Below are 15,034 nucleotides of genomic sequence, written 5' to 3'. Positions count from 1 at the left end.
CAGTCATCACCCTGTGTCTAACTAATTTTGGCTTGTCCTCATACCTTCTTGTATCTGCTTTACAAAGAAAAGCAAAAACCAACCACCCCCCTTCAAAGTGGCATTCTAACTATCACCATCAGAGGAAAAATACCCACAGGTGAACCCAAATCTCTGGTGTAACAACTGGTAGTGATGAGAAGCCATCATCAGAATGAGCCTGGAGCTCCATAAGCATCACAAAAGAAGCACAGTAAGTAACCAAGGTAAGAAATCAAATCCTCACACCTCTTTTATCCATTCAGTCAAAGAATTTGAGAGACTGGCTAAAAAAATTATATAGTAAAATATTAACTAGTGGTGGAGCTTCTCCTAATAGCTTTTGAAGGTGTCTGCCAAGTTTTAACCTTGAGATTGCATTTTAGTGATGAATTTTGTGCTCTCACTGGCGCTGAAGGGCTTCAGCTTTAGCCTAGATACTGTTAGAAACTAGACAATCCACATAAATCCAGAGTGTCTGTGAACACTCAAAATACATGAAAGAATCATCCACAGCTTAAGCAAAAGAAACTGCTCTGTGGCCAGTGTTTCTCCCCCATGTTTCCCAATACAAGACAACCCTTGTTTTCACTGAAGTGAGAATCACAAAGCACTGTCCTGAAGGGTCAAACCCCCAAACATGCCCTAGCCCAGACAATGGGCTAAGCACCTGCAAATGTGCTAACCTGGACAGTTCATGGGGTCCAGATAGCCAAGGCAATGTATTAACATTGTAAGCACCCATAAATCCAGGGGAGGTTTAGGCTCGAGGTGAGGAGAATGTTCTTCACAGAGAGAGTTGTTAGCCATTGGAATGTGCTGTCCAGAGAGGTGGTGGAGTCACCATCCCTGGAGGTGTTCAGGAGGGAACTGGATGTGGCACTTGGTGCCATGGTTTAGTAGTCATGAGGCCTTGAGTGACAGGTTGGACTTGATGATCTTTGAGGTCTTTTCCAACCTTATTGATTCTATGAATGTGCAAACTGGACACTTCCTGGGGTCCAGATAAACATGTACCACATGTAATTAACTTTGTAACACAGCTGTGAACTGTGGGTGGCCCTGGCCACATATGGATGTGCCCCATCCCATAGGTCCATTTATCAGGGTTCTGTGTTACCAAAGGGTATTCATTGTCTTGGGACAGTATTTAAAACGACCAAGAAGTCAGGCAACCTGCCTTGTTCTCATGCAGCAAGCAACAAGAGCCAAATGCTGCCCAAGTAGTAGCTGAAGAACCTGCTCTAGCAGACCAACAACTTCACCCAGGCCTTGCACCTGGACCAAGGCAGAAAGGGAAAAAGCTCCAAGGGAATGGGATCCCAGAAAAGGCTACAGCCCAGCGACTGGGCATGACAAGAGAGAGGTCCCCTAGCCCTCTCTGAGCCAAGGGCAAGCTCCAGACTGTGTACTGGGTGCAAGAAGAGAGAGACCTCTTAGCCTTCCTCGAGCAAAGGACTGCAAGAATTATAGCCACAGCATCTGGGAAGATACCAGACAGAGGAGCACACTGTGAGTACCCAGCTAATCTGCCACAGAATCCCATTTGTGGGAAAACTACAGATGACAGCACCTGTATTTCCAGTTTGAATTGCTGCATTGGCAATGTTAGATCTGTGCTTAAATCATTTAACTGTCTTTATATGTGGAGTGTAAAACCCAAACTGAGTAATTGAACCTGTGAACACATTTTGTAAGTAAATGAGAGTGGTGTTTTAAGATACCACTGCCAGGAAATATTAATTATAAAATATTTTAAAATATACATTTTTATTACAGGAACCCAGGCTGCCCAGTGCTAGGGCTTCTGAAATTGTCTTTGTCTGTTATAGCCAACAGAGTGACAGACTCTTCTTCTGCAATACTATGTGCTCAATCATGTCTCACTATGGAGAACGCAGATCTCCAAGCTTTACCTGAAAATGAATCACAGGACTTGGTCCTGTAATTCTTTTTAGGACAATTAAATAATATTGGGGTCTTTCTCCCTAGTGTTTCAGTATCTCAGTTTCAGAAACCCTGCAGAAATTTAGACTGGTTTCTAGCAGGTTAAATTCTAGTAGTAGTCCTACTCAACGGGCAGTAGTAAGCTGTGCAATGGTTTTCAAGTGGGGTTAGAGGTAAGTCCACATCAGTGTCTGGCTTTAGATGTGAATGTTTATTGGCACTGGATTCAGATTTTGGGTTGTTCCGTTAGATCTACGGGATCCAACATCAAACCTGGAGCTAGACTCCAGGGATTCACAAACTGAAACCTGGAAATGTTAACAGTCCCAGAAGTTTCCTGGTAATTGTCCTTCTGCTGCTGTTGCTTGAAAGTGCAGGTGTTTCAAGCTTTCATGCAGCATGCATGCAAATGGCCTAGAAGTAAAGTCTTTATTATCACCTTATGATTATAATAGAGAAGTAACCTAAAGTGTGTCTTCTAATCCCAGGGGAGAACCAACCTGTTATCTTTCTGCAGGACCTAACCAAACGTCATCAGCTGCTCTTCTGCTCTAAATAAGCTGTGATCTACTTCTGAGCCTAACACGTTCCTTGCTTTAAACTGCTCCCGGCCTGCAACTCAAACCCACCACAAACTCCTCATCTAAGAGGGCCATGTTTTTCACATGTGTCCCAGGGTTTAATTTCTGTTCCCACAGAAATCCAGCAGTAAAATCCCTTCTCCGATTAACAGCAGCATAAGCAGACCCACGAAGTACCTCTCACGTCACCACCCAACTTAGCGACTTAATTTTCTGTGCTGCAATTTTAAGCAACTTATAAACTCTGCTGACTTTCAGAGAGTTTGGACTGGAACCACTACAGAAATAAAAAATACCCATACACAGAGTAATGTCTTTTGAAAAAAAAAATATTATTTTTTTTTCCTCAAGATTGCACATTCAAAACGAGCTGCACACTGCATGGTATATAGGAACAGTAGTTTGCCAATCCAGTTAGTTTGGCTGTAGCCCCAAGGTGTCAAACTCAGGCAGCAGCAGGAGATGGACCCCAGGAGTACTCACAGTCAGTGGACAAGACACATCTCCTGGGCAGTAAAATGTTCTCAAGTCTATGCTGGAAATGCCCCATCAGAGAGAGGGTTGGACGAAGCCTTCAGGTAGATTGCAGTAGACCTTTAGAGAAAAACTGCTGCTCCAGGTAGGGACTGTCTGCTCATTCACTCACCACACTTTGCCTTTTCCCCCACTGCTTCCCAGCTCTTCCCACGTGCTCTTCACTGAACAGCCCAAGCTATGAACTTCAACCAGGTGTAATGATGTGGGGAGCAGGGGACCTCACATCCGTGCTGGCAGACCTTCTCTGCAGCCCCCAAGGCTACAAGTAGCTATGCTGGAGTCACTGCAGGTTTTTTCCTGACTAGTGCTGCCAGGGAGCAAGGGAAGTTTTGTGCAGGCTGGATTTGAGCCACTGGGGATCTCATTTCTAGGTCTTTGCAGCTACAAGGGCACTGTGGTATGAACAACACATGAAGAATACCAGGTTTTATCAGGGACCTTGGTCAGAGTTAGAGCAGGACTGGTTTTGCTGTTCAAACCGATTACTGTTTTGAGGACAAGGATGACAGGACAGTCTCCTCACTGGAAAGAGTAACACAGCTGCCCTCTCCACAGCTACCACTATTTTGGTGTTAAGGAGTGCTTTTCACCAACAGATATGTTTTACTTTAATAACCACTCAAATAAATAAATAAATAAATAAAGTAATAAAATAGTACTTTGTGCTGTTAGCATCATTTGTCAAAAGTCTTTGAAGTGTTTTGCCAAGCTGGCTGTTCATGTTTCCTTCAAGTCCCAGATATCCCAAAGGCTTGACTCCACTTCCCTGGATCTTAACAGGAGCAAGGAGGACATGCCTGGCACTACACAGCAAGCCAATGACTGACACAGCGAACACGGCTCAGGTGCCCTAATTCCTATTTTCATGCTGTGGGCCCTCAACAGCACCAAGGGTACCACAATCAAAGAAAATCCCTACTTGCTTCATTTTCAACACTGTTTGTAGAATGTCTCTGGATTTGCAGGGCACCAGTACACTGTTGTTGTTGCTGCTGATTTATCACCTTCCTTAAAGCCTTCTAAGAGGTTTTTGACCTGGGAAATTCTTGTAAGCAATGTATGCATTCAGGACTGTATGTTCATGACATATGTCACCTTCTTCTTTTCATTTATCACCTTCCTTAAAGCCTTCTAAGAGGTTTTTGACCTGGGAAATTCTTGTAAGCAATGTATGCAATCAGGACTGTATGCTTGTGACATATGTCACCTTTTTCTTTTCTCTTCTGCTGTGTTGTATGTCAGAGACATTGGCAAGGAAACAGTATCTTAGCTGTTCTTGCTGTTTCTCCCCACTGCTCCAGGTCTGATGTGATCACCACAGCAACCCAGCATGGCATCACGGATGGTAGAGTAGAGCTGGCACTGCTTGGAGCCAGAACAAAACAGTAGAAAGTACCTGGTTTGGATGTGCTCGTAACTGCAACCTAGCAGAAGGTAACCATAGAAACGTGGAGCAGAACACTGTCTTACTTGAATGCTGTGGACAGAGCACAGGTAGGCTTTTCACATTTCCAGGGCATTAATAGTAGAAGGACTCCATTCCCTCTAGAGTATTGAGATAAGAGTTATAAAAAGAAAAAAAAGCCATGATCCTCATCTAAGAGAATCTGTCATGTACCTTGTTTTGTGCATCTTCTCCTCCTTGTGCCCTATATATATATACAAATGTTAGCACCAGCGGACAGATCAGTGCTGCCCTGCTCAAGCAGACGATTGTAAAAACTGGGTGGACACCTGGTCCAACCTCCTGCTCAAGGCAGGCTAATCCGGACAAGATTGTTGAGGCTCTCCTGAAGCTTCAAGAATTCCCTAGAGTGGCAACTTCCCTATGCAATTTCCATTCACAGAAGTTCCATGTTTGCCACGAAGGCCAGATTCCACAGGTGCATTCATTTCCGTATCGTAATGAACAACTGGGTTGTCTCAGTGCTTGTGGATTACTTCTCTCCTTCTCCCCTTCCTCTGAAATAAATGAAGTAATTGTGCAGAGGTTTGTGAGAGAAACCTCCAAAAGAGGAGGAGATGTGAGGACACCTGGGAGGGGCAATAGTTGCTAATAATAAAAGAGAAACTGTGTGTGAGAACTTCTGCCAGCTTCTGCCCAGCTCTGATCATAATGCCTTCTTATATAGTATTATCTTGATTTGTGCTTTTAGGTTGACACCCTGCCCAGCATGTGGCATTCTGTACTCCAGCCCTCCTCACCTTCAGCATGGCAGTGCAGTGGCTTTGAGGATGCAGCCTGGTAACTTAAACCAAGCTGCCATCACTCAGCCCAGAATCAGCTGGGGTTAGTTTTGGTTCTTAATCAGCAGGCTCCAGCATTTTCTGTTGTCTGCATTTCCAGATGAAAAGAATGCAGCTGTAGTCAGCTGTGGTGTGGACAATCAATCAGCAACACACAGGTATCCAGCAGACTTCCTCTGCAGCCCTCTCTGAGAAAATGTGTGTGCTTGTGGGGTGGAGACACAAAAACTTGCTTCCCCTGTGCAAAGATGACCAAGGCCAGTCCTTAAAACACATCCAGAACAAAATGATGTTTTAAACAGTATGTGAAATAGCTGCCACGTTTTTGTGCGGTACCCTGCTCCCTCAAACTAAGAAATTAGGGTGGTTCTTACTTGTTTTTCAAATGTTGATGTGGGGGAGCCTTCTTATGATGGACAGCCAGTGATGTATTGCCACTCATCCACCTTTCATTTCTTACTCAGGTGGGCATGCAGTTCTGCTTCAAAGGCCATCTTGTCAAAGGTGCGGGTGTTCGTCTCTTCCCGGACCTTTTCCCGAACGTGGAAGGACGCCCGAGCAACAGACCTGGCGTTTTCTAAGACAGTCTTCTTCTCCTTGAAGATCTGCTCGCTCCTCTCCAGCTTCCTCTCTATAGAAAGGAGAATCTCCCTACGCCTTAAGTCCTCATACTGTTCTACCTTTTGCTTGTTCATCTTCTGTACCTTCTCCTTCTCCAGACGGCTCAAGACCACCCTGCGGGCTTTTTCTTGGACAGCCTCTTCAGCCACCTGGGCAGCATGCTGGAGCTTTCTCTCTGTCTCTCTAGCCAGGGCTTCCAAGTGCTCCTTCTGCTCTCTTTCTTTCTTCTCTGCTGCCAGTTTGGCTCTCTGGATCTGCATGTCCTCCCGTCTGGCTTTTTCCCTCAGCCCCTGGTTCCTCTTCTCCACTAGCTGCTCATAGTTCTCCTGAGCCTTTGTCAAACTCATCTCTAGGGAAGCTTTCAGCATTTCCTTCTCTTCTGCCTCTTGCTTGGCCAGTTCCTTGAGCAAAGCCTCATGCTTCAGCTTCTCTGCTTGGTTGAGCAGCTTCTTCTCCTTCTGCAGCTGCACCTCCTTCTTCATCCTCTTCTGTGCGGCCATGGTCAGTTTCTCTTGCAGAAGCTGCTCCTCTCTTTCCCGGTGCTCCTTCTTGCCTTCCTCCTTCACCTTCAGGTTGTGCTCTTGATGGAGCTTCTTCTGCTTGTCCTCCTGGATGGCCCTCTCCAGCCTCTCCCTCCGCAGCCGCTCCTGTTTCTCCGCTTGCTCGCGCCACCTCTCCTCACACATCATACGCTGCCTCTGCTTCAGCAGAACGGCTTCTTCCTGTTCCTGGGTCAGCCTGCCCCGACGCTTCTCCACCTGGCTCTCCCACAATCGCTGGCCATGCAAGAGGGCCCTCTGCTTCTCCTTCTCCTCCTTCTCTTTCCGCTGCTCGGCCTGGCGCCTCTGGCTGTCCCACTGTAGGTGGGCCGCCTGCCGCTGTTCCCGCAGCAGGTTGGCCTCCTGGTGCTTGGCAATCATCAGCGCAGCGATTTTCTTGTCCCTTTCGGGCACCTCTGATAAGCCCTTTCTCCTCTTTACTTCCCGGACGATCCTCTCCACCTTCTGAGCCGTCTGCGGTGAGTGGCTGAGGTCACCCAGGCTGAAGCTGCGCCCCAGCAAGGAGCCGTTGACCGCGATAGCTATCCCCCGGCCCCGGCCCCCCAGCTTGCCCCCCCGCTCCCGCAGGCTCTCCCCGCTGTAGGAGGACGAGGCCCCCGACTCGGAGGAGGTCTTGCCCCAGCTCCCCTCACGGCGTTTCTGTAGTGAGTCCAAAGAGTGGCTCTTGCCTTTGGCACCTCCCGACGCCCCAGCCTTCCCCCCGCCATGGGGCCGGGGTGCAGCGGTGGCAGCGGCGGCTGCAGCCCGGGGCGCGACCCGTGCGGCGGGCGAGGGCGGCAGGCTGCCGAGAGGCGCTAGGATCCGCCGCTTCTCCTCCCGGATGATCCTCTCCCGCTCCTCCCGGCACTGCTGCAGCTTGCGGCGGCGCTCCCGCTCGTAGGCCTCGTAGAGCCCGGCGGCCACCCGCATGGAGCGCCCGGGGGCCTCCCGCAGCAGCTCCCCCAGCGCCCGCGGCAGCAGCTCCACCGGCCGCACGGCGCAGCGGGCGCAGGCCTCCAGCGACCGCGGGCTGGTCAGCACATACCGGCTGCCCTCCGCCGCCGCGCAGTCGAAGTTGTACAGATCCAGGTGCAGCAGCGGCGACTGCTCCCCAGGACGTGCTGGCTCTCCTCCCGCTGCCCCCCCGGGAGCCGGGCAGGGCTGCGGGGGAGGCTCAGCCGGCGGCTCCACCATGGCTCGGCCTGCAAGGGAGAAAGCGGCTGCGGGTGAGCGCCGGGGCCGGCGGGTGAGGGGGAAGCCCGGACCCCTTTTGTCTGCCCGGGAAGGCGCAAAGGCAGTGCGGGCGGCAGGCGATGGAGAGGCGGTGGGGTCTGCACCGGGCGGGGGGCTTTAGCTAGGGGAGTGTACATCGGTTGCATTTGTGAAGGGAGGGAGGCAGGCTGGGGAGGGGACTGCCTGGCGCGGGGTGTTTTAGGGGTGAGATGTGTTTGGGCGGCCCGCGGGGGTGTTGGAGCGTGTGCTCGGGCACGGGGATGATCAGGGAGGCTTTAAGCTGCGTGGGCTGTGCGCGGGGGCGTTTGAGGTGAAGGGGCTGTCTGGGGTGATGTGGGGTGGGTTCAGTCCCTGCGGCATGTTGGGGGAAAAGGCGCAGGTTTCTTTGGCAATGAGTGGAGGTGGCATCTCGGCGAGTGTCTGGGCCAGAGGTGGGGGAGGTTGGAGTGGGGGATAGCAGGGCTGTGAGCGCGGATGCTTGCGGTGCACTGGGCTGGGCAGAGCGGCGGACGGCAGTGTCTGCGCTATGAATGAGGATGGGGATATACGGGGGTGTCAGGCTGGGCTGCGTGCGAGACCGGGACCTTCCACCCCCAAGGCCGGTGCTCACGACTTAAGGATGCAGCCCCCCACCCACCCTATCCGCCCGCGGAACTCACCGGACGGCCGCAGCGGGCAACCCCGCGCTTTGTCTCGGTGCCGGCAGCCTCGGGAATCAGGCGGGCGGCGGCTCGTCCATGGCACCCCGGGTACCGCGCGGCGCTCCCACCTCCGGGGCGACGGCGGCAGCGGGCACGGCGGCGGCCCGTAGGCTACGGCGCCCCGCGCTGCCCGCTGCAGGCCCCGCGCGGCGGGGCGGGCGGAGGCGGGAGCAGGGGGAACCCGCCCCGCAGCCCCGCGGCGGGGCCGGGCAGGGCCGGGGGCAGCGCTGCTGTCTGGCGCGGGGGCCCGCCCCTCGTCCCCCTACCCCCGCCCTGCGAAGGGCCGGGCCGGACGCCGCTGCGGCGGCAGCGGGGCCGCGGCTGGCTCGGGCGGTGGGCAAGCGCTTGGTCCTCTTGGCGTGCGTCCTTCCCTGCAAGCATCCTCCATCCTTGCGTGCGCATCCCTTCATCCTCGCATCCCTCCATGCACCTGGCCCTCCGTGCACACATCCCTCCATGCACGTGCCCTCCTGGGCACCCATTGTTCCCCGCGGACTTTCCCTATATGAGTAGCAGTTCCAGGGCGGTGTCTTCTGTTTTGCACTGTACCTGTACACAATCAAGGCCATCTGCATTTACAGTTAATATAAACAAGGGTAAAAGGGGTGTGAGAAAGCAGTTTTACAGACTGCAAACTGAGCCATAGGGAGATGAAGGTGCCTGCCTTGGGCTACCTAGATAATGTGTGCCAGACCTGGAAAGGAAAGACACAAGTCTCAAATTTCAGTTCAAAGCAGTTTCCATCCATGAAACTCTATTCCCTTTAGTTGCAAATACAAGCTATTGCTTGCTGCAGAGCTGTGTCAGGACTGACAAAGGGGGGAACTACAGTGATGTGATAGACAATAAGGTGCATCTTTTCAGGTACTCTTAACATGCTGCTTGCATACTTTGAAAAAAGTTCTTCACTGAGCGAGTCGTTCGTCATTGGAATGTGCTGCCCAGGGAGGTGGTGGAGTCGCTGTCCCTGGAGGTGTTCAAGGGGAGATTGGACGTGGCACTTGGTGCCATGGTCTAGTTGTGAGGTCTGTTGGAACAGGTTGGACTTGATGATCCTTGGGGTCTCTTCCAACCTTAGTTACTGTGATACTGTGATAGATCCCCTATTTCTGCAGGGCTTCTAGGCTCAACAGCCTCAGTGGGGTTGAAGAGTACCCTGCTCTAGAAATACTGTTCAGCAAAAAGGGGATCATTGCAGGTTGTGGAGCTGCAGAGCATCTGTGCCACGTAGTGGAGCAACTCTGATTTTGTCAGGCAGAGGACAGTAGTAGCAAATGTATCATTAGCCACTGTGTTACGACTTCAGTGCTTTTCAACAGTTCCTCATTTAATCTCTACAGGTGCAGGTTAATCTGCTTTGCTTTAAGAATGAAGGACATGGCACCCACCAGTGGACTTCCATGGTGGCCTAGGACAAAGATATGGAGCAACAGAAGGACCTGAGAAAGTCCTAGGGAGAAAGCTGAAGAGCTGCAGGTTGGTCATGGCTTCCTATTGTACGGGCAAAGACTTTGAACTGTGCTCAACCCCATGCTGATGAATGCACACAGTACTGATGCATCCACAGTGAGTGGGCACACTCCACCAATAAACTCTATTGACTAATCTGATTTCATTCATTCATCACCATCATAGTCTGCAGGGGATGCTTATAAAGCTTGGTAATTAGTTATGTGAAAAATCCTCAGGCCGGGGAACAACTCCCTGCTGTCTGAAGATCCCAGCTCACTGACTGATGGAGCAAACCATTAGTCAGTACTGTAACTATTAAGCCATGATTGTGTCCCCTCCTCCTGGAAAATATTAAGCTGGTAAGTGTATATGCTGGGTAAGATTTGGGCAGGTTGCTGTTTAAGCCTCTGTTGGGTCTGTGGGCCTTGCTCTTTCAAGTATTCTATGTTTCCTTGGATGTCTTTGGGAATCTCCTAAGTGGTCTCCAAAGTGCAATTGGAAGAGGATTTTCCAGGAGAATTTAGAAGCAGCTGGATAAGACTTTGGAAAACAGTAACACATGCTACCCAGACATGGAGTCATATCCCTACCTCATCAAGGCTAAGGGAAATTTGGGATGGGGCAGGAGAAGATCTCTGAAGAGGATCACTGCTAGTGTGTCATTTACACACATCCAATTATAAAACACTGTTTTCTGTTGACTAGAGATATCTAGGGACTTACACACTCAGAGCAGTACTGTAAGGTTGCACTGCTGCTTTAATAAACAGCACTTTCTGTTAATGATAGCAAGAGATGGCAGGCAGTGGAAAATAAATACAGATTGCAGGGGTGGAAATATTTGCACCAGTTAAAGAAATTCTAAATGCACTTCATTGCACAGGTAATAATTACTTTCTTCCTATAAAACTTTTAAACTGTATCTGGGTTTTTCCCCTACTCTCCTCTTGGAAGCTATTTCACAACCTTAGAGCTCATTGGTAAAATGTCAATAGTTACTTTCAGCTTTGTTTTTCCCTCTCTTTGTTCTATCTTAGTCATTTGGCCTCCCTCTGGCTTGGGTTTATGTCTTACAAATGTTTGTAAACTGTTTCCATGTCCTCTCAGAGCCAAGGAAAGCATACTGTCATTGCAAATCTGTGGTCAAACATCCCAGTGTGTCAGGCTCTCCCACTAGCTGCTACCCTGAACTGAGCAGTGGACTTCTGCCCAGCACTTAGCTCTGTGCTGGCTGTGCACAGTTCTGCTTCCAGTGCATTGCCTTCCTCTTCTCTAACATCTCCTTCAGTCCTCTTCTCTAATTTGATAGCTTTCCTACAGTTTTCTCAAGACAGTTTGACTTTCCCCACTCTGCCATGGAGAATGTTAGTTGGTAAATTATTTCCTCATTCCTAAATAGCTTTTGTCTTCCATGTTGAATCCTATTTCCATCTACTTTACAATTTCTGCTGTCTCACAGTGTGTTTACACTGCTGCTGGGAGGACCATGACCTAGCTGTTGTTTAGCTACCCTGTCTCATGTCCTACTTGCTGCTGCTTGGACTCCTCCTGTTTTTGCACCTTTCTGAGCCCTGGGAATAAGGGGGAGATGACAGCTTTGGGGACAGGAGAGTGAGGAGCTCTCTTGACACAGTTTTCAGGCTGTAGGCTGGTGGTGTCTCCCAGTACAGTGTCCTCTTTCTAGTCGCAGATGGAGCACAGGAACCCCAGTGCCTTCCCAAGGGGCAAGAGGATGAATGTATCCCTTCCTTGCCTGCAGGCAGCTCCTGCACCTCTTCCAGACACAGCAGAGCCTCTCCAGCACAGCCTTCCCCTGTCAGCTGGACAGTTTAAATACTATTTTTAAACTTTCATGAGGCACTCAGTCTTACTGACCCCCATCTAAACAGCCCCTTTCCACATGCCATAATGCTTTGTTTATAGTCTTACAGCCTCTCCATCTGAGTTATTTTGCAGCCCATTCTGAACTAATGTGGAACATAAAGTTCCATAAGAACTGAACATCAAGTTGCCTGCATGGTAGACAAGTTCTGAAACCCAGTGTACCTTAATATCAGTTTAACAGCCTGATAAAAACCAAAGTCCTTCTCTGCAAGATTTCAGTGTTGGCTCCTTCTACCCACTCCTGTGCTTTGGCTTTTGTCATTCTCTGCTTGTGCTCTGCCTGCAGCCCTGGCACAGCCTACCTTTCCATTCCTCCGTGGGGAGCAGGGTGGGTGTTTGCTTTCCTCTTGTTGCCACAAACTACCTGCCTGGGAGATGCAAATTAAAGTATTCCTCCTCCCTTGAGTCACAGGCACTTTTCTGCACCCCCCTGCCAGGCTGTTCCAGTGCAGTAGCTCATAACTGCCCATAGCCAAGGCACCATCCCCATTGCTCACAGCCTGGAGGCTCTGCTTAATGGTGTCGTTAAGTGACCTCTGCCTCTTCAAATGAGTCTCTAGAGAAATGGACCTTCTGGCTGGGGCAGATGCACCGAGCAGAGAGGAGCCAGGGCATGAGGAAGTAGTTGGAGATGGCAATATATGGCCAAGGGTGGTGAAGAGGGTGGCTGCCAGAAGCAAAATGTCAGTTGGCCACAGAAGACAGATTTGCAGTAGAAATACTATGTCCTCAAAACCATAGAGTAAGGCCAGCACTAGAGTAAGGCCAGCACGTGATCTGTGCTGATACTGAGTTGTTATTAGTGTTCACCTTGCTGGGTGACACTATAGTCTGTGATGTTTGGTGTCTCACCAAACCCACTTTGTCCTCAATAATGAAAAGGTCTTGAGGGTTCCTGGCTGACATGATCTCCACACAGTCGGTGTGCTCTGGATTGAGGACTGGCAGCAGTGTTGCTGCATGGATGCTTTCCTGGGGTAATGATGAACAGCTCTCTACTTGGCTTTATGCAAGTTTGGCACATTTTAGGTCATCTTTGTATTTGGGTAAATCTAGCAGTTACCAGGGCTGAAAGAAATATGGTAGGCTGGCAGAGAAAGTGCAGTGAAAATGAGGGAAAAGACCTTGTCACTGCATATTTCCATGGAAACATGTACAGATATGAGAACAGATTTTATTTGCTTTTAGGGATATTCTGTTGTCAGTGGTTATTTCTGGAGAAATCAGAGTACTGGCATATTTAGGCCCAAACCAAATCCAAGATGCAGCTGCTGAACCTCATTCACTCATTTCTGCTGGTCAGGTTTGGCTTCTTACAGAGAGCGGACGGGTTGCAGGAGAGTTATGGAGCCCTGCACGTGGTGAATTATAGAGGATAGGCTTGGCCCCAGGGAAACAGAGCAAAAGTAAGTTGAGGTAAACAGATACATAAATCACTTGGAAATTAGTACGAGGACATCTCTGTTGTATGAGAGGTCAGAGTACACTGTTGGAGAGATCTATGCTACAAACTACGTGTCCACGAGCTATTACCCATAAACAAATAGTGCAGTGACCCAGAATGGTCTCTGAAATGCAAGTGCCACTGAGTTTAAACTGAACAGGGAAATTGAAAGTGTAATGAGCACTAACATTTAAGCTGAACCTGAAATGCAATTACATCCCATTAATTTGCTTGAAAACTGTTGGGTTTAAGCAAATGCTCAGTCTTGCGTGCCGCTTCAGTTTGCAGGCTGCACTGCCTATTCTAGCACAGCCTGGAAATCACAACATGAAGCCATTGAAGAACAGTGGGAGCTGTGACATTGCTGGTCACACCCCTCAGGGGAAGGAAAATGCAGAGTGTAATCAAACAGAATAAACGGTTGGATTAAGAGTGGAGGTTTTAAATTATTTTCACTTTAATTAATCTGAGGTGTTTATTAGCTGAATAGCAAGAGGCTCTTTGTCTTCTGGTATGGTTTTTACCTTGCCCATGGTATGGGTTTTATCAGTTTGGTATTTCTGGGCAAGCTGCAAAAATTTCACATTGCTCCTCCTTACTCTATCAGAAGCCACCCCAAAACATAGTTTTCCATTGTATAGTATTTAATATTCCAGTCTAAATATGAGCTACCTTTTCGTTCCTAGATCTTGCCTGATGGTGCTGTATTAAGGAGCTCATAGACAAAAGAGATTCACTGTTTGCTTCTGCCTTCGCCTGGGAGTGAAACACAGCAGGGAAGGTGAGTTAGGAGATGGAATTGGACCCTTCCTTGCTTTGTTAGCCATACACCCATGCTTATGGAGTGTAAAAGAGGTGTGTGTGGGCTTTGCACTCAGCCTGCATTGATGTACAGCACGGTTTGAAGAGAAAGACAAAGAAGCCTGAGGCCCATGATGCTGCCTCCCAAATTCAGGAGCAGTGAAAGGTCAGTATCACACCTGTGGAGGCAGAGTGATCACACACCCATTCAGACCTGCAAGGCAGTTGGCAAGGGCTGAGTTTCCCCTGCTGTTTTAACAGTGTTTAACAATAACCTGAGCTACTGACCTGTCTGTACTAGAGCCAGCCCCCTTATGAATAATTCTGCTTAATTACTGGCAAATGTCTGCGGCTGAAGCTTACTAACAGTGATAGGATTACATCTAAATTCCTCAAAATTATAGCTCTGTCTGTAAGTTTACACTTTGGAAGGGATAAACTCTATTATTCCAGTACAGCATGAGCTGAGATTCCTAATTCCTTTGGCATCAGAGAGCATCTCTCCTGAACCATGGAGACGGTACCAGTACCAGTGCAATTCAGATCCCATGTCATAAAGGCATCCTTGGGAAGGGAAGCTGTTCTACCTGAAGAGTGAGAGACTCCAACTGAAGACAGTGCCAAATAGATTTTTCTTCTCTGTTGGACTAATATCTGTGAATAAAGCCAGCTGGAAGACTGCTGGAAAGAAGACTTCCTAACTCCGATCATATTTGCAATCAGGTTTTGTGCAGGTGTCGCCTCAAAAAATAGGAAAGTCAGCAGACAGTGGTTTTGATACACAGCTTTGCAACATGAAAAGGTCTGAGTTTTTACAGAAAAGGGAAGACAATGAAGATTTAATACTTCCTTGAGGTGTATGGAGTCACTGTATGTGGCCAAACAGTGTAAAATCATGTGGAAAGAACAGATGGGAAGCCAGGAAGTTAAAACATTTTGAAGAATAAGTGAAGAGATGCCTGGGTTTCTTAATTTAATTTTCAAAAATTACAATAGAAGGAGAAGCCAAGAGCAAATTGGGCTGCTTTT

General features: G+C 49.0%; 2 protein-coding genes across 2 annotated transcripts in view; one reads left to right on the top strand and one right to left on the bottom strand.

Annotated features, from left to right (window-relative positions):
* Positions 1 to 5,779: 5,779 nt before the first annotated feature.
* On the bottom strand, positions 5,780 to 7,684 carry CCDC177 (coiled-coil domain containing 177). Its single transcript, XM_009900642.2, has one exon. The coding sequence runs from the start codon at positions 7,682 to 7,684 to the stop codon at positions 5,780 to 5,782; it is 1,905 nt and encodes a 634-aa protein (XP_009898944.2).
* SUSD6 (sushi domain containing 6) overlaps positions 7,602 to 15,034 on the top strand; it is a 103,711-nt gene continuing 96,278 nt past the window's right edge. The window contains exons 1-2 of the mRNA XM_054161581.1: positions 7,602 to 7,716; positions 9,765 to 9,900. The gene's annotated coding sequence lies outside the window, so the exon portion shown is untranslated. The remainder of the gene's footprint in view (positions 7,717 to 9,764; positions 9,901 to 15,034) is intronic.

This window comes from Dryobates pubescens, chromosome 5 (genome assembly GCF_014839835.1).
Source record: "Dryobates pubescens isolate bDryPub1 chromosome 5, bDryPub1.pri, whole genome shotgun sequence".
NCBI classification, from domain to species: Eukaryota; Metazoa; Chordata; class Aves; order Piciformes; family Picidae; genus Dryobates; species Dryobates pubescens.
The sequence above is the reverse complement of the archived record's forward strand: the minus strand, read 5'-3'. Positions and strand labels throughout refer to the sequence as shown.

Bases quoted from the DNA above. Each gene is read 5' to 3' on its own strand.
- CCDC177 (XM_009900642.2), bottom strand. From the start codon at position 7,684: ATGGTGGAGCCGCCGGCTGAGCCTCCCCCGCAGCCCTGCCCGGCTCCC.